Source organism: Ursus americanus, chromosome 5 (genome assembly GCF_024610735.1).
Source record: "Ursus americanus isolate L20-20 chromosome 5, mUrsAme1.1.p, whole genome shotgun sequence".
In the NCBI taxonomy this organism is placed as follows: Eukaryota; Metazoa; Chordata; class Mammalia; order Carnivora; family Ursidae; genus Ursus; species Ursus americanus.
In genome coordinates, this window is record NC_142131.1 from 34,184,834 (window position 1) to 34,209,966 (window position 25,133).

At 42.3% G+C, this 25,133-nt stretch overlaps 1 protein-coding gene across 1 annotated transcript in view; it reads right to left on the minus strand.

Annotated features, from left to right (window-relative positions):
- Nucleotides 1-25,133, minus strand: part of LOC123800257 (uncharacterized) — a 265,278-nt gene that overhangs the window by 178,165 nt on the left and 61,980 nt on the right. The window contains exon 2 of the mRNA XM_087862091.1: nucleotides 3,587-3,682. Coding sequence (XP_087718217.1) covers nucleotides 3,587-3,682 — 96 coding nt within the window. The remainder of the gene's footprint in view (nucleotides 1-3,586; nucleotides 3,683-25,133) is intronic.

Genomic DNA, 25,133 nt, shown 5'->3' on the forward strand with positions numbered 1-25,133 from the left:
TGAGTGTCTGCCTTCGGCTCAGGGCGTGATCCTGGCGTTGTGGGATCGAGCCCCACATCAGGCACCTCCACTGGGAGCCTGCTTCTTCCTCTCCCACTCCCCCTGCTTGTGTTCCCTCTCTCTCTGGCTGTCTCTCTCCCTGTCAAATAAATAAATAAAATCTTTAAAAAAAAATATATATATATATATGCAGCAAAAAGAGAAGGACTGCATTGGTAATAGTACTGTAACTAATCATAAGAATAAAACATTCACAGGGGCGCCTGGGTGGCACAGCGGTTAAGCGTCTGCCTTCGGCTCAGGGCGTGATCCCGGCGTTACGGGATCGAGCCCCACGTCAGGCTCCTCCACTATGAGCCTGCTTCTTCCTCTCCCACTCCCCCTGCTTGTGTTCCCTCTCTCGCTGGCTGTCTCTATCTCTGTCAAATAAATAAATAAAATCTTTAAAAAAAAAAAAAGAATAAAACATTCACAAAAGGGGAACTACACGATCAATAGAGTTAGACTGAGAAATAAAATGCTGGGCTCCCGCAGATCGATGTGGTCTCTCACAGAAAGCAGAAAGAGACTCGGGTCTGCTCCACTGTCAGGCACGGAAAGACTCCACTGACCACAAAATAACAGACATCCCACTGCTACGCACAAACTGTCTTTTTGAGCTGGTGGGTACTAGGTCGTCCCGTTCCCCCTTCAGCCATGTACACTATTATACTTGTTGATCAAGTGTAGCCACTATCAAGCTTCACGAAGGTACCACTTCTACCTACGCTAAGCCAAGTCGCGTGGCCAACATCACCGGTTCATCTCACCGGAACACATCCTATAGCCTCCACACACTTAGATGGTCCTGAAACACCATCCCGTGTACACAGTCAGGGATGAAGCAGGTGGAGAGAGAGAGACCCAGGCATCGTGGGCATCATGATACTTATTCAAGAGTCTTTAATGAAGTGACTCTTTTAGTCAGTTCAGTCTGTTACAACAGATTGCCACAAACTGGGTGGCTTGCACAACACAGAATCTAGGTTTCTCACGGTTCTGGAAGCTGGAAGTCTGAGATCAGGGTGCCAGCCCTTTTCCAGGTAGTAGGCTGCTGCCTTCTAGCTGTATCCTCACATGGCAGATGGGACAAGAGAGCTCTCAGGGGCCTCTTTAAAATGGCCCCATTCCCATTTGTGGGGGCTCCACCTTCATGACCTAATTACCTCCCAGAAGCCCCCACTTCCTAATATCATCACATGGGATCAGAGTTTCAACAGACGAATTTTGAGGGGACACATTCAGTCCACTGCAGTAATCATGCATTACATACAAAAGAATTAGAATACTAGAACTAGAAAAAGTAAAGACATTTCTAGTAACAAAAATTACCCGCTGAAACATCTGTATGAGGAGTTAAAAACCACCAAAGCCCCTTGGCTTCGGGAGATCCCTCCTCCGAACAGCTGTTGCCTCAAAAAGACAAGCCCCCAGACAGCGTGCAGTGTCCTCTCTCTGCTGCAGAGGGCAGGGGAGGACCGGTCTCTTTGACGTCAGCTACAGGACTGGAAGAGAACAGGGCAACTCAAACCACATCCCTGTGTCCAGGCCACTGTCCAAAGTGACGACTCTGCCACAGCAGGTTGATGGTGAGGTTAAAAACTTCTATGACCCCGAAGACCGGCCTCTTTCCTTGTGCTTCCTATATGAGTCAGACTTTAATGAGCAAGAATTGGTGAAATAAACATAATCAAGGCCTGCCAAGCTCTGTAATTCTGGAAGTGATGAATCTGAAGGCTCTTTCGGGAGGGGGACTTTTCAGGAAAGATAGGAAGGGTAGTTTTCCTGCTTCCTGGCTGTGGCACAACCTTCCTCACATCCAACAGTAATAACTTTATTCCCTTCTATGCACGTAAGATGTTAGCCATGATCTCTTTCCTTAGAATATCTCTGAAGGGGTTCAGAGCATGCCACCCCAAAATATGCCACTCCAGAATAAGGATGATTTTGAGCTTGAAGGCAATTGAGAAGAAACAGACATAAGAAAAACTCTGCAATCTCCATACCTACCAGGAACGGCAGGACAATTCTTAATCACCAGAGACAACTCTAGATTCTTATCAATCCAGAGATGGCACCAAAGCAATCTACATAACAAACCTTGCTAAATACAGCCCTTATCTTCCATTAGTTTCCACTACATATTTACCTTCCCACAACGTGCCTTCCCTAGAAGATCAAAGTCCCTTTAAGCTTGTTGCTTTGTCTTGTCACTTCTCTACAAATTCATCGCTCGTTTGCTAAGATGCTCTATAAGCCCAAGCTCTTACCATCCCTTTGAGGTATTCATCAGTGAGCTCGTCCATGTGTCTGCTCAGATGCATGCATTAATAAACTTCTGACTGTTTTTCTTCTTTAATCTCTCTTTTGTCAGTCTCATTTGCAGAACCCCAGTCAATGAACCTGAGACGGATAAAGGAAGTTTTTACCTTCCCTACATCTCCCTCCTGTCTTTCATGTCCCTCATGCTAAATAGAATTGATCATTATCATTGTCTTACTAACTTTGCAGCCCAGAACTGGCAGCCCTGTGTCCAGGGCAGGCCCATGGCTCGTATGGTGTCAGTGGGAGGATTCTGGGACACGTATAGAATCCAAAGTAGAGCCCACAGTACTCGTGATTTCTTAATGTTGAATTTTTGAGATCCATCTCTTTCATTTTATTTACCGTTCTTTCAAAAATTGTTATTTACTTTTAATTACACAAGGGAGCACAAATACATTCCCACAGTAAATATATTAAATATTGGGTTGTGGGGTAAGAGGGGAAAATGCATATATATTCAATGTCACACATAGTCAGCTCTTTCCCAGAACCACCAATCCCAGTCCCTCTGCGGCAGAAACCAGCATTACCAGTTTGTCTTGAATCCTTCTGGCCACATTTCCATACACAGATACTCATACAGTCCAACTTATCAAAATACATAGTTTCCTTTTGTTGTTGTTAATTGTTACTTTACAGAAATGACATCAAACAACACTTAAGGATCTGTGACTTTCCTTTTGCTCACTCAATGGTAGGTTTCAGATACTGCTCATGCAACTTTATAGACCAATGGATGTACTCATACTCTGCACGTGCTGTATAACATTACTGTATGTTCCCATTATCTATGTAAGCATCCTCCTATTGAAAGCTATTTAGGTTATTTCTAATTTTTTATTATTACAAATAATGGAACAGAATAGCTATGTATCGGTAAGTGTTTTGCTACAATAAATTCTAAGCGAAATTTCTGGCAAAAGATACACACATTCAGAAGTGTAAGATGGCTTTAAACCTCTCTCTGCCTGGCTTTTGAAATGATGTCCAAGGAGCAGTGAAATGGTCAAAGGTCTAAGGAGCCCTGCTGAGACAGATCTAAGACAACTCAGACGCCCCGGTAGGCAGAGCCTCTTTTGAGGGTATCTGCGGTGCGCTACTCAATGGATATTTGAAAAACCTCAGTGGTCAAAGGCTACTCACAGCTGATTTGACAGAGTTGGACATGGCCATGGAAGACATCAGTAAAGATGCTGCTAGTCACTGGCAGCAACAAACTCACCTCCACTCTGGGATCCACTCTGACGCTGCAACAGCAGCTCCTTCCCTGAGCGATGAAGGCAATCCTGGGGAAGTAGATGTGGACACCACCTAAGTCCTGCAGAGGAAGAAATAAGGATTTTCTCAGTCTTTCACTCAAGAAATAGCTGAGTCGTGGACAACATGCAATGATCTGAATGCGGTGAGTACAAGCCACTCAACTAGTGAGACACTAGGTGAAAGTATACGGACGCCATGCGCACAGCTGGATGCAGCTCATCCAATTAATGTCCGGTGCTTGGCTGAACTCTTACGGGTAATGAGACATGCCGTTGGAAAACTAATTAAACTATCAAAATGATGCGTAAGCAATCAGCTGCACATTCAATGGAATGGTATTTAGACCCTGATTATGACCTGAATGTGGACATTTTTAGCCAGGATGGGAAGGGCTCCTCACCTGTAACTGTTTCCCAAATGCACGCTCTTCACACCTATTGCTATGTTCCACTCATGGAAGTATAACAAGCACAAGCCAGTAAGTGGACCAATTATGAAACAGCATCCTAACCACACAAAGGGGCATGATTTGGACAAAAGCAAGCTTCCATATAAGCTCAACAGTAGCTTCTATGCAAGATTAATGAGGTGGTGGGTGTGGAAGGTTAACCATAACTGCGACTCCACAGTTCAAGTGAAGAACATTCGGGGCTATCTGCACCTCTTGATGTTAGCTGGCCGTATGATAAAGCTTACAGATTGAGCTCAAGAATGTCCTCCCACTCACCAGCATGAAGAGAAGAATACACAAAAGCTTCTTGGCTCTTCTTTACCTACTTGGCAAACAATCATATTGTTTTTGAATTACCGCAAGTGAAATTAGAAAGGATTCCAGCTGCACGGATTGAACGCATACACACCCAGAAATTTAACACTTGTCCCATGAAGATCTCCCATTCCTTCCTTTAGCTGCACCATCTGAAAGAGTGCCCAAAGTTCAGATCGTTCTTTCATGTTTGTTTGTTTGTTTGTTTAAAGTACATGAGAGACTATGGACTCTGGGAAACAAACTGAGGGCTTCGGGGCAGGGGGGAATGGGTAGGCTGGTGATGGGTAGTAAGGAGGGCACATATTGCACGTTGTACTGGGTGTTATACGCAAATAATGAATCATGGAACTTTACATCAAAAACTAGGGATGTACTGTATGGTGACTAACATAATAAAAAATATTATTAATAAAAAAAAAGTACAGATAGTTCTGAAGAAGTCTGTGGCTTGGAATCCCTCTGGTAAAACCCTAAAGCTTGCATTCCACCAGTCCTCATAATGGTTTAGGAATCAAAGGAAGTGGTAGCTCTTCAGCCCCTAGCTATACCCTGCAGAGTGCCTTGTAGTTATAGACCCTTGGTATATGTGTTAGAGCCTGGGACCCCCAGTAGCCAGAACCATCAGCTTGCTTCGTTGGTTGCCATAGGATAACAATCTGGAGGAAGTCTGTCTCAACCATGTCCAGCATTTTACCACCTAGAACCATAAACATGCCCATGATTTTCACCGTAAACATTTTCACCGCAAACACTTTTGCCGCAAGACTCATTGGTCATAAGGCAATTTGGCCATCAAAGTTAAGTGGCTGACAGTTGGGTGTCATTTCTCCATCAACGAATCAACTGCCTCTGGCAGAGTTAACGTACTGAAGCTCGTTGTCAGTTTGGTTTCTCTACTCTGCTGACAGAGGTCCAATTTTTGTATTACATAAACCTCAGCCAGCCTTCACGACTGTCTACACAGGGACAAGTAGATGTGGCCATCTTAAAATAGGGATAACAACCACGTATATGTGGACTTGATAGAAAACACGGTGATAAAACGCGCCGGAAGTGTGAGAAAAGAGAGTGTAAAGCATGCCCATGATTTTCACCGTAAACATTTCGCAGCCACTATACGAGAAAATGACGTATCAGCTGCAGTGATGACCCGGCTCAGTTACAAGTGAACGACAGCGTTCGCGCTGACATATTTCCCATGGACCTTTGGGATGTCTGATAACAGACACGTAACAGTAAGCCAAAAAGGAACAAGTATAGAAAGGCTTTCACGACGCAATACAAAGCTCAGGTACAAATAAGCATGCCAGTATTTGGAAAACTGACACCTCTCTTAACGAAAGAAGTGAATAATTAAGATGATTAATTTTTTTCATGTTTCCTTATGACCTCTTCAATGTCCCTCTCTTATTTTTCATTATTTTATCTTCTAGGGTAAAATTACCTTACAGCCACTTAGTTATGCACGGAAAATGCTTGCAGCAAAGATGCCTATGGCAAAGATTTTTACAACAAAACTACCTAGACCCTCTATAACAACCAAAAATGTAACATTGACCTGGTCGAGCATAGCCAACTCTGAACTTGCACAGGACAAGGAAGCTGCCCAGACTACTGAAATTAAGGGAGAATCACTCTTTGGACTCTTCCTTCACACTAAAATAAGGATGCAGCGGCATGAAGCTACAGTTTCTTTACCACTGCGTAAAGAACTCAGTTGAATTGACTAGCTTTCTCTCTTCAGAACGGGCTTAGAATGAGGCCACTGGTGTTGGACATAAGTGGCTACTTTCAGGATAATTCTGGCTATGGATACCATGAGTATGGACCCCCGGTGGAACATGAGACCATAACTACTATCCTGATGCTGACGAGCCAGCCACCTGGCTGCCAGATTCGGGACATGTGTAGGACCTAATGGATGGGCTGGCCCATGTGACCACCATCAGCTGTCTATGAAGTATCCGCTGGAATGACAATACAAATAGATTTGGGGACTAACTGAAGGGGGGGAAATGCACAAGAATGGATCATAAGATGGGATTTTTAAAACCCTAGCCTTTAACAAAATAATAATTTTTAAATATTTATAATGGAAGTGACTTTGCTTGCTTTGAAGTGGCTCTTAAATTTTTGTTTGGAATAACGGTTAGTTCTTGAGTTATAGTAACTTCACGTAGTTATTACATTTTAAGTAACTTAAAATAGTGCTGCAGCAATTTCTAATTTTTAAGAAACAAGTAATAATCTGGCACAGACCTTGGCAAACTAAGGCCTACAGGCCAAATCTAGCCCATCGCCTGTTTGGTTTTTGGTTTTTATTATTACGATGATGATGATGATGATGATGATGATGATGATGATGATGATGATGATTTTAGAAGTGGGGAGGGGCAGAGGGAGAGGAAGAGAGAGAATCTCAAGTAGACTCCCCGTTGAGCATAGAGCCCAATGCAGGGCTCGATCTCATGACCCTGAGATCACGACCTGAGCCAAAATCATGAGTCAGACACAACCAACTGAGCCACCCTGGTGCCCAAGCCATCACCGGTTTTTGTACAGCCCCTGAACAAAGAATGGCTTTTACATTTTTTAATGTTTGGGGGGAAAAAATCAAAAGAAGAGTAGTATATTATGACATGTGAAAATTTTATGAAATTCAGTTTTTAATGTCCATAAAGTTCTACCATAACACCACTTCACTCATTAGCTGATGAATTATCTGTGCTGCTTTCAAGCTACAACTGCAGAGTTTTGTGCGACAGGGACTGTATATCCCACAAAGGGTATTACGCTAAGCGAAATAAATTAGAGGGGCGCCTGGGTGGCTCAGTCGGTTAAGTGTCTGCTTCAGCTCAGGTCACGATCTCAGGGTCCTGGGATTGAGTTGGGCTCTCTGCTCAGCGGGGAGTCTGCTTCTCCCTTTCACTCTCCCTCTGTGGTCTCCCTCACTCTCTTTCAAATAAATAAATAAAATCTTAAAAAAATAATAAGTAAATAAATCAGTCAGAGAAAGACAAATACCATATGATTTCACTCATGTGTGGAGTTGAAGAAACAAAACAGAGGATCATAGGGGAAGAGAAGGAAAAATAAAATAAGAGGAAAACAGAGAGGGAGATAAACCCTAAGAGACTCTTAACTCTAGGAAGCAAACTGAGGGTTGCTGGAGGGGAGGTGGGTGAGGGGATGGGTTAACTGGGGGATGGGCATTAAGGAGGGCACATGACATAATGAGCACTGGGTGTTATATAAGACTGATTAATCACTGACCTCTACCTCTGAAGCTAATAAAAAGAATTTTTTAAAAAAAATTTTTAAATAATATAAAGTATTTACTATCTGGCCTTTTTCAGGAGTTTGTTGACCCTATTGTAGAACATTAATTTGTAATTATCTAATTTTATTTTTTAAAGTCTAACACTATGTGGGCCCTTCATATAAAACAGATAAGCCAAAATACTCCAACTAATTTCCTTTTTTAATATGCTTAAAATAACCAAGCAGCTCTATTTCATGGTTTTGGCCAAAGACAGTCTAAAGTATGTCCAAGTAAGGGTTAATAAGAGATGTTACTTGGAATCTTGCATTGGACAACTTACCAGTTGCCTCTGTTTTAGCTTGCTCTGATAAAATGCTTTAGGACAAAATGAAGTTATAAGAATAGTTTGGGGGCCACCTGGGTGGCTCCATCAGTTAAGCATCTGCCTTCAGCTCAGGTCATGATCTCAGGGTCCTGGGATCAAGCCCCGTGTCAGGCTCCCTGCTCAGCAGAGAGTCTGCTTCTCCCTCTCACTCTGCCACTCCCCTGGCTCATGCTCTCTCTCCCAAATAAATAAAATCTTAAAAAAATAGTTTTGAATCAAAGTAAACTTTTAAATTGACAAAGACTTTTAACATATACTGATAAAACTTTTTAAATAAATTGATAAGTTGCCCTCCAGAACACAGTACAATTTACACCTCCCGGCAGCATATGATATACATGTCCCTGTATCTATCCACTTCCCCATATCCTTGCAGCAGAGCAACTCTTACTAGTATGATTGGTGAAAAACAGTATCTTCAAGTTTATAGTTCCCGGCTTACTGTGGCCAGGAGCATCTTTCCATGTTGACTGGTCATGTTTATTTCTTATTCTGTTAATTGTCCATTAATATCTTTGGCTTGTTGAAAAAACAGATCTCATTACCTTTTAGCTTGTATTTCCCTGATTAGTAGAGAAGTTCAGCATTTCTTAATGCTGATCGATCATTTTTTATTTCAATATTTCTTATTGCCTCTTTATAGCTTTTGACAGTTTTTCTACCGTGTTGGGTGTCTTGTTCTTATTAATATTGAAGCCTTAAGATTTACTATCATTTAAGGGTCTCAGAGTGCAGTCAGTTTTCAGAAAGCAAACAGAATCTGATGCAAAAATCTAAATTAAAGTCGTGTCCAAGCCAGTCGTAGGGTTAGTGCATTGCCCCTTGTCTGTTGCACACCTACAATAAAGCACAGAAAACTGCCGGATAATAAATGAGTTCTCTTCTCCAGCAAATGCCACATGCTCTTCTTTCCTCTTCTAAATAAGCTGTCCAAAGAAAGAAGGAAATTGATTGTTAAAAATAGCTGCTGGTTTTCTCAGCAGCACTTGATAGTCAAAAACCACTTTGGGGCTCAGACGGCACCGCACGTATCGAACATCCTGTGTGTGTGCAGTAATGCTGGCGAGTCCTTAACAATACAGCAAAGGACTTTCTAGACCCTCCTAAGAGTAGTGGGGGGACCCACTGATGTTAGCATCAGACCAGATCAGCCTGCCGAGGAAAAGATCCTAGAAGGGGTCCAAGTTGAAGCCTTGGGAGACTGCCATGGTCAATAGGTCCAAGAAACAGAACACAGTTGACAAATCCAAAGGGCAGGAACAGGGCCAAAGGTAAGAGATAAGCTAAGGATTAGGGCACGGATGGACCTGGAAAGAACAGAGAGCAGGGACTGAAGCAAGGTAAGCCCCGGAAGCTTGCTGTTGCAGAGAGGAAGGTCCCCAACCAGCTGTAAGAGCCACGAGACTCCTTCCATGAGTCCTCAGACAGAGCCGCTTATAGCCGTTAAGCTCTAACTCTCATTGTGCAACTCAGGGAACCCTGGGCCCCTCCCCTGGGGACAGATTCACTGGCCCAGGGTAGAGCTCAGGCGTCAGTATTTTTTAAAACCTCTCAAGTTAACCTGGAGCACCACAGGCTTAAAGAATCAAATCCCTGAAGTCAAAGGAAGAGAGGTAGCCCCGGTCGTATATATGTTCTTAACCGCCTTGCTCAGAAGCCCACTCTGTGTGGAGAGCGGTCCTCTGCCACCCAAGGACAGGCCTGAGAGGGATATCAAACACAGATGCCCAAGGGAAGAGTCTTATGCCTACAAGAACTATGGTGCCATTAATTAACCTAGGCTATAAAGCCCAACTGGCTGGTTTGAGCAGAGAATAATGTGTTCTGTGTGAGCCCCCCATGAGTTCGTAGGTTAAATACATGCCGATTTATTTCAGGTAGATATACAGACAGATTGCTCCAGAGAGAACTCTGGGCTAAGATGTGCATTAGGAAACCACCAAGAGGGGAGCCTGTGTGGCTCAGTCTGTTAAGCGTCTGACTCTTGATTTCAGCTCAGGTCGTAATCTCAGGGTTGTGATGGAGCCCCTCACTGGGCACTGCCCTGGATGTGAAACCTGCTTAAGATTCTCTCTCTCCCTCTTCCTCTGTCCCTCTCTCACCTCCCCAAAAGGAAATCACCAAGAGCTGCCATGAACTACACTGTGTCCCCCCCTAAAGTTCATATTTCGATGCCCTAACCCACAATGTGATTGTATTTGGAGATAGGGCGTTTGGGAGATAATTAGGTTGAGATGGAACAACAAAGGTGAGGCCCTTGTGATGTTATTAGTGTTCTTTTAAGAAGAGACATGACAGCGTGCTCACACACCCTCATGTGAGGTCACAGCAGGAAGGCCCCTGTCTAGAAGCCAGGAAGAAAGTCCTCACCAGAAACCAACCACACTGGCGCCTTGATCTTGGACTTCTAGGCTCCACAAGTGTGAGAATATATGTTTCTACTGTTTAACCAATATTTTATTATGGTGTTTTGTCACAGGAGCCAGAACTGACAAGAGGCATGGGAATGGACCAGACTACACAAAGGGAGGTCAGAGAGTGAGAGAGAAACGCTTCTACAGTAAAACCTCATGGAATCCTACAGCGAAGGAAGGGCATAGGAAAGAAATCCAGAGAAGATGCAAAGAAGCCACCAGAGAAACAGAGAGAAAAACGAGGAATGTGCCACGAGAGAAGAGATTTGAAGAAGACAGGGGCGCTGTGCAGAGTAACTGGAGTGAAGCCCTGCAAATCTTGGCAGTGAAGTCACTGGTCACCTCAGAGAGACAATTTCAGGCAAGGGAGAGAAGCAGGCAACAGACTGCAGGAGAGACTTTTTTCTTCTTGTAGTGCTTGCTGCATAAGCCTGATGAGCCGAGCTAGGGCCCTCAGCCTTTTGGGCTGGAAGGTACATTAGAAGCTCCGTCTGCACCAGCTGGTCTACCAGAATGGTCTGACGCTTGTGTCCGGAGTCCACAGAAGAAGCAAACATGCTTACCTCATCCCCAGAATGTGTTATCAGATGACTTGGTAGGACTCTGCTCATGTCCTGTGTTACTAGATGTGACCCCACTGACACCGGAACCCACCTTCCTGCTCCATCCTGATGAAATGGGCGCCTGGGCTCCTTCAACCTTCTCCTGCTCCCTTTCTTGGAGCTAGTTCTTACTTCCCTATATTAGCTTAGGTAAACCTCTGGTTTATACCTTGGACATTGAGATGCAACCCAGAGCCACAGCCATCTCTTAGAAGCCCTGATTTCCTGCTATCTTAGGCTGACAGCAAGAACAGAATTATCAATATGTCCCCTCGCATTGGGGATTTGGGGCCACCATCCCACTGGTCCTCACGGTCCCCTTCCCTACCCCACTGATGCCCCATGCCAGTTGACTCTTTCCCCTGCCCCCTCTTTCTGCCGTCAGGGCACTGATAACACAGACAGTCCACTTTGCTCTGGGTGCTGGCCTTCCTGGCCTGAGTGCCTTGAGGCCTCTGCCAAGGTAGGAGAACTTTTATCACTCTTTTTTTTTTTTAATAATATGAACAGACCTACCAACCCATTTGTCTCAATCACAAGTTAACAGGAAAAAATTCAAACACTTAACAGAGTAAATAGGAGATCTGTCTCCAAGCTGCAATAATCTTCTTGCTGGAACACAGACCTAACAAACCTCTCATCTCCCTCCCACCACATCCTCCCACAGAGCCAATTGCCTGTCACTCCTGGACCCCGATGATCCCACCAATGAATAAACAATTAGGTTTGAAACAAGTTTCCGGACCAAGCTGAGCCCACGCTGCCTGTGGTCTGATCTGTGATGAATGATCAGGGAGCTTAGCAAATGCTGTGCGTCATAAATCACCCAGGGAACAATTTCTTGGTGTCAACTTTTTTAAAAGTGATTTCCAAGAGGGCTTAAACAAAACAAAACAAAAAGCCCACAAGGCATTGCCACACTCCTTCCGTTTTATAGAATCCTTTGATGTGCTCAGATGAAAGAAACAGTCCTGTGTAATTGATCGAAGGCTGTGGACAATCCCCTGGGGTCAGATGGGTGTTGGACCAAACCTGGTGGATGCAGGGGAGGAGCAGAGGGTATCCCAGCCCTGTTGGCAGCCAAACCCAAGGAGAGTTAGATGAGTCCTGTGTCTCTTGTCACCTGTCCCCCACAAACAGTGCAGAAATGAAATCCAAACCAGGGCCTCCCCAATACCTGAATAGAAAAAAAGGATATGACCATCTCTGGCTCTGGCAAAACTGCTAAACAGCCTCAGTTTCTCCGCCGGGATTAGGAATAGATGCAACTTGGGGCGATGCAGTGTATTTCTATACTGACCCTCTTCTATGCAGACGTGCACCTCTGCTTCCACTCCAGCTCCCTTCCTCCTGCCCTAACCACTCCATGCCGAGAGAATGGCCAGGAATGGTCAGCCCATTGATCAGAATATAAGTATCTCCAGGAAATGTTGGGCCTCCTTCCACAAAACCTGGATGTTGCGAACTACCTCCAGTGGTCAGATTATATTTTTTTCTTCAGGTCCTGGGTATTGACCTTTTATGGTCACATCTATTTTTCTTGGCCTATCCCATAATCCTTAGAGGGATAAAAGATGCAACAATATTATACACAAATATAAATAACATGGCCCAAGTGGCCTGCCTTTCTAAACCATTCTAAACTATACACACAAACATCTGTTCTTACTATCTCCATAAGTTCAGCTTTGGGACCAAAGACACGCCAATTCCTTTCTGAGCTGCTTGGGCCAGAGGCTCATCAGTGGCAACGGTAACGTGAGCGGTGGCAGAGAACACGCCGCCCACTCCCACAGGTAAGGGCTGCCAGGTGTCAGAAGGAGCCAGGAGAAGCCGGTGGAAACCCTGAGTCCTATTCTGATTTTGTCCCAGGTTCACTCTGAGACTCTGTTCTCTCTGCCACCTTCCTCCTCTGCGGAGCGAGAACAGCGGCTGCGTCTCAGGGAGGGGCAGATTTTGGAGACCCTAATGAGGGACTTGGTAACAGTTAACAACCATCCTGTGTGGAACAGCACGTCCCTATGAGCCCACACCACCCGCCTCCCCTCAGAGAGATCAGCAGGCAGCTCCCAGAGTACAGACACCCACAGAACCTACCATCTCCTGGATGGCCCGGAGGCCACTCGCTGTATTGTCACTGCTCTTAACGATATAATGCGTGTGCGTCTATTTCCTCTAATGCCAACTAATTTACTTAGGATACTTAATAAAAGCCAGACATCGTTGCCTCATTACTGGCTCACCAAACACAGTGACATATACTCCATTAATACTGCTAAGGTTTTGTGGGGAGTTTGGTTTTGATTCAAGAGGCTAGAGAAAGAGGCTTAAGGCCAAGGGAAATGAGTGGAGTGGGTGCTTAGCGAAGACTTTTGCCTGCCCAAGTGGTGGGAAAACTTCAGCTCTAGGCCAGTCTTTTAACTTGCATCTCTACGCTAGTCACATTGCTTTGAGTCACTTAGAAGAAATTCTCTCCCTTGGGCGAAATTGGGCCCGTCTTTGTTCACAAAGCGACATCAGCTATGGAACCTGCATCAAGCATCCAGGAATGGACTGCATCCGAAGTCCAAGGACCTCGCTTCTGACAGCTCCCAATCTCTCTCCTCTTTTTCTTCTCTGGTCTCTCTTTGAAAGTAGCAGCGGCAGCTACTCAGGGCCGGGAACCTAACTGCATGGTGAGTTCTTCCTTCCTCGTGATCACTAGGAGAAAGGGTGAGGTGGTTTTCACCATATTCACGGTCCTACGGTCGGAAACTCCAGAATGACAAATCCTGTCCTGCGGTCACATCTACTCCCTAACAGCAAGATTCTAGGAAGGGAAACACGACATGCAAGAGTAATAGCAGAATGAGAATTAAAAACCAACTAATTAATAGTTCTCAAATGCCTGGCATTCTGAAAAGAGCTCTGTTGAAAATGCTGAGTTAGAACAGGTAAATTCTGCCGGAGACCTTAACGGGACGTACTACACCCCCGTAACTTGAATCTAGGGATCAACAAACTCAGATGTGCTGATGGAGAAGGATAAAGAGATGAACGACACTCAGGGCCCCCTGGGTTCAACCAGCCAACTGCTTAGACTCAACGTGAAAGAGAAAGAGGTGACAGTTTACCAATTCTACAGAATACGGTGAGTGACAAAGAACGAGAGAGAGGTGAGGGACCCGAACACAGCATCTTTCAAGGCACACTGCCCTACCCACCAGTAATTGGGATTCTGTTCCATCTGCAGATTGGCAAGTCTTCCACCCTTGAGGAGGTGGACAGAGGTCAGGGGTCTTGAATGGGGTAAAGAGGGAGCAGCATCCCTTCCCCTACAACTCACATCATTGCTGTTTTTATCCTCAAGCCTAGACAAACATTCCCATGTCTATGCAGCCATTCCAGGGACGACTGCTTAGTTATTGTGCTTCTCCTATGTGCTCGGTACAGTGCAACGCTCTCTTCAGTGATGGTAGCTGAAGACAAGCTATTAACTTAGACAATACATTTCAGGATGCACTGGGATTGGAAGGGTACATTGAAACTGGCTGGAGAAGTCCCAAAGGCAAACCTAGGCCTGGGGAACAGAGCTGCATACACAGAACGGGCACCTGGCTTCAGGTTAGGGGGAAACTCTAGCTAAGAAGTTGATTCTGGTACTCGGAGGGTGAGTAGCCTCAAGTTCCACCACAAGTAACACAGGTGTCCCACCAAGGAGCAGACAGGCAGACAAAGCCCCCCAAGTTTGAAAGGAGGTGGCAAAAGGGATGGGAAAAGGCAGAGGGGTGAGAAAACATTTAAGATAAAATTTGAGGGTGACAAGTAGTTTTTGTCCAAGTTGGGGACAAGTGGGGACTTGACCAGGGAGGACTGTTTCAGGCAGATGCAACCGCGTGTGTGAAAGAGGAGAGCTGACAAGCTGTACTTACCAGTTAAGTATCGCAAACTAGGGAAAGTAACAGAAACTTGGGGAAAAAGAGAATTTTATTTCTCTCCTAAGTAAAAGTCAAAAAGGAGATATTTCTGAGTTAATATGTCAGCCACGGGGTCTTCACTGACCTGGACTTCTTTCTTGCTTCCCCACCATATTACCATCCCTGCCTCACGTCCCACGATAGCTGCTTGACCCCTTGCCTTGGAATCTGCATTAAGGACAGTTACATGACCCGATTTGCCATTTTGGACAATTGCTATACCTGCAATGTGAAGAGGGATTTGGAGGAGATAATGCCTGTGCCTGTCAGTCAGCCGCTGAAGTAATTCAGGCAAAAGATCATTGAGATCTGAGCTATGCCAAGCTGCAACAAGCATAACTCAGGTTGCGACTAGCTTTTGCCAGAATTACTTTAACAGAGGAAAATACCAATGACATACTAAGTGACAACCTGGAATATAAAACTAAATATAGAATTAAGACTTCTACTTTCACCCCCTTGGTAGATTTCACCCCCTTGGCCATTCCCGTTGAAGAACAACTAGATCCCCGATTGAATGACTTTCTTACGCTGTTAGACAAAGAAATACAGAAGGTCTCCAAGGATCCATACACACACACACACACACACACACACACACACACACAAACATAAATGTGAGATCTGTGTGTAAACTTGGGAACGGTTAACAGAGGCTATGAAGGAAGAGCAGGGTACCGCCTATAGCAGATGTCTGCAAAGATACTGAGCCTTGGGCCAAGACCGAAGTGGGGAAATGGAGCCTGGGCCTCCCCTCTATTGAGCACAGACACTTGCGAAAGTGCAAAGCAATGACAACTGTGACGTTTAAGCCAACTGTGAGGTCAGAGGACACACAGTGCCCACAGAAGACTGGCCTCATTTCTGACACCAATGGCAAGTACTCAGGGCTCCCAAAACTACCCGTGATTTCAGTAATTCTCCCAAAGGACGCACAGAACGTACTGAAAACTGTTAGACTCACAGTTATGTTTTATTACAAGTAAAGGATACCAGTTATAATAAGCCAAGGGAGGAAGCACATAGGGCAGAGTCCAGGAAAAGTACCAGATGTGGAACTTCCACGGTCTTCTCCCCACTGGAATCCTGGAGGCATTACTTTCCGGGCATTAACATGGAACAATACCTATGGAGTATTGCCATCCAGGGAAGCTCATCTAAGCTTTTAGAGTTTGGAGTTTTTATATGGGCTCAGTCACTGATAGCCCATGTGGCTATCTTCAGTCTCCACTGTCTCTCAGAGGTCAGGCTGATACCTTTAGTCTCCAGTCCCTTCAAGAGGCAAAACTGATAACATGTGGTCCAAAGCTCCCATTATAAATCACACTGTTAGACTGTCTGCTGGCCAAAGCCCCTAGGCATTTAAATAAACACACTTCTATAGAGCAGGACATTACAAAAGCCTAGAGATCACTGCCAAGAACTAATAGAAAAGGCCAGTTGTCTCTTTAGGTTAATTCTTCACGACACGGGAAGGTTAAAGTAGTCCCATTTCAGTGGCAGCCCTTGGCCCCCAGCATCTTGAATTTAGGGCAGCAAAATTAAGGTCAAACAATAAGCTCACAATTAAAGTTCACCAAGCACGTTAGAAATTAAGCCACCATGTGTGAGAGCCAAGAGATACAAATAATAGATTTAGACCATTAAAGCCTGCAAATATTGGAATGGTCAGAATAAGAATAGATATATAGAAAATATTTAAATAAAAAAAAAACAAATGAATGAATCCAAAATATAAATAGGATACAAGACACTATTAAAAACTAACAGGCACATTTGAAAAAACAAACAAACAAACAAATGCAACTGGTAAAAAACAAAAAGGGAATTGGTAAACAGGAAAACAGAGGTGAAGAATTTATCCAGACTGCAGCAGAGAGAGATGAGCCTATGAAAATATGGATGAGAAGATAAGAGCTATGCAGGATAAACGAAGGAGATCTAAGTGTTCTAAAATATGCCTGGGATTTGTTTTAAGCAGGGACGGTAAGAAACGCAGGTACGGAAATGACTGTCAGGAAGGAAGAAGTTGTTATTCGCCCAGATCCCTAAAAACAGGAGGCAGAACACACCGCTGGGGACCAGGGTTGGTGAGGAAGCAGAGGGAGCAAGGGGAAAACATGGACAAGAGACTTTCTTGTAGTTACCATGGGAAGAAATGTGCAAGGCAGGGTAAGCAGGCTTAGGACTGGCCACTTTGAATAATTTCACTGGGCTCTCAAGTGCAGGTGCTGATTCTCCATGGTACCCGACCCTGGGGGAGGAAGGCAGGGGCATATTAGCCCTGAGTATGAGGTGGTAAAGGGTGTGGGCTCTGGCTTGGTCCGCTCACGAAAGGTACGCTCCAGGTGCGTCATCTACTATCTCTAGGAATTGGCTGAGCCCCCTCTAGGGTCAGTATCAGCCCCAAGATGTCAAAGCATCAGGAAATTTAAAAATAGAACAAAGCAAAACATCATCAATACAGTCACCTATGTTTACGTGCGTCTGAAGAAAAGGAATAGAGAAGAAATCCACACCTAAATACACTGTGGTGAAAAAGAAGACGACAGGACAAGACACTGAAAAGTAGCCAGAGAACTGATAAATTACTTTCAAAGTAATGGCAGTCTGAGAGCAAATTTCTTAATAACAACGATGAGTAGTTAGAGGAGAGAGAAAAGTAACTGTCAACTTAGAGCTATGCTCCCAACAAAACCATCCTTCCAGAATTAGAGTGGGGTGAAGGTTCTACGCAAGATGGAAAAAAACACACCTGACTCGGTCTCTCTCACCACATTGAACGATGGGCCAGGTAAGAACACACGGTGCAGCTGTTTGAGAAATCTAAAAAGTAGCTGACAGCTAACAGGAACACTGGGGAAGGAGGTCAAAACCTTCAGGACTGAATGGTAGTGAGTTTCCCATTTTTCTCCTTTCCAACAGCACCTGGCCTGACGGCAGCTCAAAGCCGGTTGAGGAGAGAGAAAGCTCCAAGTGCAGCCCTCTCTTTCTGGTCTGAGGAGTGGGAAAGGGGAATTCTACCAGTCAGAGAGAGTAGGGGGAACCATGGTCTTTTTGTCTTTTTTCTATTGTTTCTCACCCCAGCCCTCAGGGGTAGTGTGGACATGTATGACCAGACCCTCACCATTTCACTCCGTGGGGATCTGGACTTGAGGATCCAGCACCATGAAGATACTCCAGAGAACTGCTGAACTGCTTTTACTGTGAGTAGTAAACCGGGTGTCTAACCCAACAGACATGTGCCTCCTATCAGTGTGTGTGTGTGTGTGTGTGACACTCCTCACAGCTTCTTCTTTAACAATAACTTTCAATGTTTCTATTAGAAAATAAAAAGGCTAAAAATTTATAAGCTAAGCATTTAACATAAAAAAGTAGAAAAGGCAGCAAAATGAATCCAAATAGAATGAAGGACATAATAGATTTCACTTAACTTAAGGTGCTACTGATGTCTGCCTTGTTGTTTCACATTCCAGTTAGAAAGAAAAGAAGTATCCTTAGACTTACTTCGACACAGTTTTTCCATGTATCACTGAGTTATTTTCTAACTCCCTGTTGTCAAGGTCTGTGATGTTCCCACGTGGTATTGTTTTCCGTGGTATCAAGCATATGTGCGGTACCGCATTTCTAAGAGAGGCTGCCACTATTGCCTTAGGGGTACTGTTCAGTCCTACAAGTGTTGATGCACGGGCAGAGGAATGGGAAGTATGCTCTAACGGCTGCATCCAACAAGTAAAAGCTACGTTCCAGTTACATTAAAATAAGAAAAACTGTATATCTCATAATCAATAAAACATGGAAGTAAAAAGAAGGTCAGAAATTTGTGAACTGAAAAAAGAAAGGGGCACCTGGGTGGCTCGGTCAGTTAAGTGTCTGACTATTTCAGCTCCGGTCATGATCTCAAGCTCATGGGATCAAGCCCAGCATCCGGGCTCTGCGCCCAGCGGGGAGTCTGCTTGGGATTCTCTCTCCCTCCCCCACACGCCTCCCCCTGCACTCTCTCTCCTTCTCTTTCAAATAAATAAATCTTAAAAAAGAAAAGAAAAGATATAAGAGACATCATAAACAAAACCAAAAATGATTTCTTTGAAAAGACTGGTAACAAAGCTCTGGAAAAACTAATCTAAAATAAAATTGAAGTTCGGTATTAGTAACGAGAAAGTGAACCTAACTGCAGGTGTAGCAGGGATTAAAGAGGTAATATTGTGAATAACTTTATGATCATATGTTTCCAATTTTAGAGGAAGCAGACAACACATAAATACAAAAACTACTAATACTGAATCAACAAGAAATTTAAACCCTGAATATTTCCATAAATATTAAAGCTTTTAAATCAGTAATTAAGTTTTCCCACAAAAAAACCCCCAAAACCAGGTCATTTACAGGAAAGTCCTATCAAATCTCCAGGATATAGATCATTATGATATTGCAAACTCTTTCAGATCATAGAAAAAAAGAAAACAGTCCTCAATTTAAATTGGCAGGCATAGTTATAATATCAAAACCAGGTAAGAATGGTACAAGAAAGAAAAATTATAAGCCAATCACCTTCATGAACATAGGTAAAAAAAAATGCCAAACAAAATGTTAGCAAATGAAATCTAGAATTTAAAGAGATAAAACATCAAATCTAAGTTGGACATAGGCCAGGAATGCAAGAGTGTATTAACTCTAAGAAGATCTAAAAATAGAATTGGTTTTTATGAGATTTTTTTTTATTCCAGGATAATTAACATACGTTATATTAGTTTCAGGCATACAATAAAACCATCCGACAATTTTTTTTCTTTATATAAATTCAATTAATTAATATATAATGTATTATTTGTTTCAGGGGTACAGGTCTGTGAGTCATCAGTCTTATATAATACTCAGTACTCATTACAACACATACCCTCCCCATGTCCATCACCCAGTTACCCCATTCATCCAACAATTCTGTATATTACCCAGTGCTCATCATGGTAAGTGTATTCATAATCCCCTCCAGTTATTTCATCCATTCCCCACCCACCTCCCCTCTGGCAACCAACAGTTTGTTTTCTATAGTTAAGAAGCTGGGTTTTTTGTCTTTTTGTTTGTTTCTTAAATTCCGCATACAAGCAAAATCATCTGGTATTTGTCTTTCTAGGACTTATTTCACTTAGCATGATACTCTCTAGCTCCATCCATGTTGTTGCAAAGGGTAAGCTTTCATTCTTCTTTATGGCTGAGTAATATCCCAAACCCACTCATCTATGAATGGACACTTGGGTTGCTTCCATATCTTGGCTATTGTAAATAACGCTAAAACAAACTTAGGGGTGTGTATGTCATTTTGGGTTAGCACTTTTGTTTTCTTTGGGTAAATACCCAGCAGTGAAATTACTGGCAATTCCATATGGTATACTGGAACTACATATGGTATTTGTATTTGCAATTTTCAACGAGTGTCCACACTGTTTACCAGAGTGGCTGCACACGTTGGCATTCCCACCAAGAGTGCAGGAATGTTCCTTTTTCTCCACATCCTCGCCAACATGTGTTTCTTGTGTTTCTGATTTTGCCATTCCGACAGGTGTGAGGTGATATCACGTTGCAGTTTTGATTTGCATTTCCATGATGATTAGTAATGTGAGGCATCTTTTCATGTGTCTATTGGCCATCTGGATGTCTTCTTTGGGAAAATGTCTATCCTGCCTATTTTTTAATTGAATTATTTGGTTTTTTGCTGTTGACTTAAGTTCCTCACACATTTTTAATATCAACCCATATCAAATATACCTTTTGCAAATATCTTCTCCCATTCAGTATGCTGGTTTTTAGTTTGCGGATGGTTTCCTCTGCTGTGCAAGAGCTTTTTATTTTGATGTAGTCTCAATAGTTTAATTTTGCTTTTGGTTCCCTTGCCAAAGGAGTCATATCTGGAGAAAGATTTTATGTTGTTAGTCACCATCCAGTACATCATTAGTTTTTCCTGTAGTGTTCTGTGATAGAAAAATGTTTCTATGGCAGATGTCAAAGAGATAACTGCCTGTTTTCTTTTAGGAATTTTATGGGTTCAGATCTGACATTTAGGTCTTTAACCCATTTTGAGTTTATCCTTGAGTATGGTGTAAGAAAGCCACATTCTTGTGCATGTGGCTGTCCATTTCTCCCAACACTGTTTGTTGAAGAGACTGTTTTTCCCATGGGATATTCTTGCCTCCTTTGTCCTAGGTTAACGGACCACATACTCATGGGTCTATTTCTGAACTCTAATCTGTCCCATTGATCTCTGGGTCTATTTTTGCACCAGTACCATACTGTTTTGATTACTACAGCTTTGTAGGATATCTTGAAGTATGGGATTGTGATACCTTCAGTTTTGTTCTTTTCCAAGAGTGCTTTGGCTATATGGGGTCTTCTGTGGTTCCATAAAAATTTTAGGGTTATTTGTTCTAGTACTGTGAAAAATGTGATTGCTATTTTGTCAGGAATTGCATTAAATCTGTAGATTGCTTTGGGTAGTACAGACACTTTAACAATATTTGTTCTTCAATCCATGAGCATGAAATATCCTTCCATTTGTTTGTGCCATCTTCAACTTCTTTCATCTGTGTTTTCAGTGTACAGGTCTTTCATCTCCTTGGTTAAGTTTATTCCTAAGTATTTTATTATTTCTCGTAGAATTTTAAATGGGATTATTTCCTTAATTTCTCTTTCTGCTACTTCTACTTAATCATATTAACAGATTAAATTAGAAATAAATCATTTCAGATGAGATCGGGTGCATTCAGGGAGGTATGGCCATAGACTGGGTGTTATACGCAAACAATGAATCATGGAACACTACATCAAAAACTAATGATGTACTGTATGGTGACTAACATAACATAATAAAAAATTTTTTAAAAAAAGGTAATGGTAATATCCTTCTTACACTGGGTGGTTAAGCACGTGAGTATTCCCTGTATGGTTAGTCTTCGTGCCTTATATATACAGTATAGATTCTGTTGTATCTACTCAATACTTAATTAAAGACAATTTTAAAAATTAAAAAAAAGGGATAAATCATTTCAGCAGGTTCAGAAAAAGCATTTGACAAAATTCTCTATGTATTTACAATCTATCTATTGATTGGTTGATTGAGAGAGAGAGAGAGAGAAAGCATGCAAGCATCTGCACGCATATGCACATGAGCCGGGTGTGGGGGAGGGGCAGAGGGAAAGGGAGGGAGAAAATCTTAAGCAGGCTCCATGCCCAGCAAAGAATCTTAGGCAGAACTTGATCTCAGGACCCTGAAATGATGACCTGCGTGGAAATCAATAGTCAGATGCTCAACTGACTAAGCCACCGAGGGGTCCCACCAATGCTAAAATTTACATAGAAAAACAAAAAGATTCAAGAATAACCAAGACATTCCTGAAGACAATAAGGTGGGGGATAACTGACCTAGCAGATACCAAGATTTACTATAAAACTTTAGTTATTAAGACCAGTTTGGCATCAGCATAGAAACATAACCAATAAAATAAAACAGACACCCTACAAACAGATCTGTGCATATGTGGAATCCTGAGTATGTTACAAAGATGACATTGTAGGTCATGAGAAATAGATTTCTTTTGTCTAAATTAGAGTAAAACAGTTGCTTAGTCATGGCAGGGAGGCTGGGTGGGGGGTGGGGTGAGAAACAGGATTTCTACCTCTGGAATCCATCAATTCCACAAAGATTAAGGACTTGTATCTGAAAGGTCAAACTTCAAAACTATTTGAAAAAAAAGTCAGGAATATATCTTTCTGATCTTGAGATATAAAACCTTTCTCAAACAAGACATAAAAAGCAGTAACAAAGAAAAGAGTAATAGATTTGGCTACATTAAAATTAAGAGCTTCTTTTCATCAAAAGAAACATTAAAAAGTAAAAAGGCAAGCTACAAACTAGAAAAGGGTATTTTCAACACATATCATGAGGCAACAATTAGTATTCAGAATATGTTTTTTAATTTCTTCAAATCAATAAAAAAACAGAAATCCAATAAAAAATGCACAAATCGGAATTTCACAAAAGAGAAAACACAATTGGACATATGACTGGACATATCGAAAATACTCTACTAACTAAAGAAATGCAGATTAAAACCATTTTATATAAAGCATTTTATACCTACTGGATTAGCAAAAAGTATGAAGTTTAACAACTTTCGGTGCTAGGAGAGAAGTATAGATGTGTGAGAGCTCTCATACACTGATAGTGGAAGAGTAGATGGATGTGACCATTTTGAAAAATATTTTGGCATTATCTTATACGACAGTATTAAATTTTCTAGTAGTCATGTTTAAAGGGTAAAAAGAAACAGAGGGGCCTGGCTGGCTCAATCAGTAGAGCATGTAACTCTTGATCTCAAGGTTCTAAATTCAAGCCCCATGTTGGGCATGGAGCCTACTTTTATTTAATTTTTTAAAAGATTCTATTCATTTATTTGAGAGAGAAAGCCAGAGACAGAGCACAAGCAAGGGAAGCAGCAGAGGGAGAGGGAGAAGCAGACTCCCTGCTGAGCAGGAAGTCAGATATGCAGCTCATTCCCAGAACCCTGGGATCATGACCTGAGCCGAAGGCAGATGCTTACCCAGCTGAGCCACCCAGGCACCCAGAGCCTACTTAAAGAAAAAATAAATAAATAAAAGGAAAAAAGGTAAAAAGAAATGAATGAAATTAATTTTAATAACATTTTATTTTACTCACTGTATCCAAAATATTATCATTTCAACATGGAATCAATATAAAAAGAATTATTACTGTATGGTGACTAACGTAATAAAAAAAGAATTATTAATGAGATATCTTATCATCTTTTTTTCATAATGAAGGAGATCAGAATATACCACTCTAGGGGCACCTGGCTGGCTTAGTCGGTGAAGTGTGAAACTCTTGACTTTGGGTTTATGAGTTTGAGCCTCACACTGGGTCTACGAGATGACTTCTTAAAAATTTTTAAATCTTTAAAGAATATATATACCACTCTAAAACATGCCATTTGGGCATAAGAGTTATTCTTGAGCTAAAGACAAGTCACAAGTCAGTAGACTAAGAGAGAGCTCTCTTCCCTCCCCTTTTCTGCTTAAAAGTAGGGCATAAATTTCCCTGTGTAAAGGTTACATAAATTTCTGTTTGTAAAGGAGCCTACCTCCCCATGTCCTGCACCACAAAAAGGAAAGCCATTCTTATCTCAGGAGACTATTCAAGACTGCTTAACAAATATGACTCAACAGCCCTTCTCTAGGATGTATTTTCTAGTCATCTTCCCGCAATTTACCACCCCTCACAGCCCAAACTCCTTTTGCCTTGGTCTAGTCATTTCACCATAATTTATCCCCCTCTGTTACAAAGTTATACAAGCCCCTGGGTCTAACCATCACTTTGGGCTTTTGCTTCTTTCTTATGAAATGCCCATGCATGTAAAAAAATATTAACATCAAAAAAAATCTGTATGTCTTTTCTCTTTTTAATATGTATTTTGTGAATTTAATTCACAGGTCTCAAATCATACACCCTAAGAGGTAGAGGAAAAGTATTTTTCCTTCCCTGAAATAAGTCTTCAGAATCCATTATGTATTGTACACACAGCACATTTCATTCCAGAGCTAAACTTGGAAATACTTGATCTCTATTTATATTTCATAAAGTTAATAGTTGAAAAAGGAGATTGACAGACCAAAATTGCTCCAATCATATTAAAAAGTTATCCAAGAACTGCATCGATTTTCAGTGTTTACATTAAAATTAAATTGAATATTTTAGTTCCTCATTCATGGTAGCTGCATTTCAAGTGCTCAGTATCTACATGTGGCTAGAGTATTGAACAACCATAGTCTTATAAAACAGAGCATTCATATACCCTTTGACTCGGTAAGCCCGCTCTTAAATAAATTCCCTACAGCAGTGGTTCTCAAACTGCAAGCATCAGAATACTTGAAGGGCTGGTTAAAACAGATTTCTGGGGCCCATCCCAGAGTTTCTGATTCAGGAGGTCTGGAATGAGGTTCAAGAATTTGCATTTCACCCAAGGAACAAATAATCCAATCAAGAAACGGGCAGAAGACATGATTAGACATTTCTGCAAAGAAGACATAAAAACGGCCAACAGACACATGAA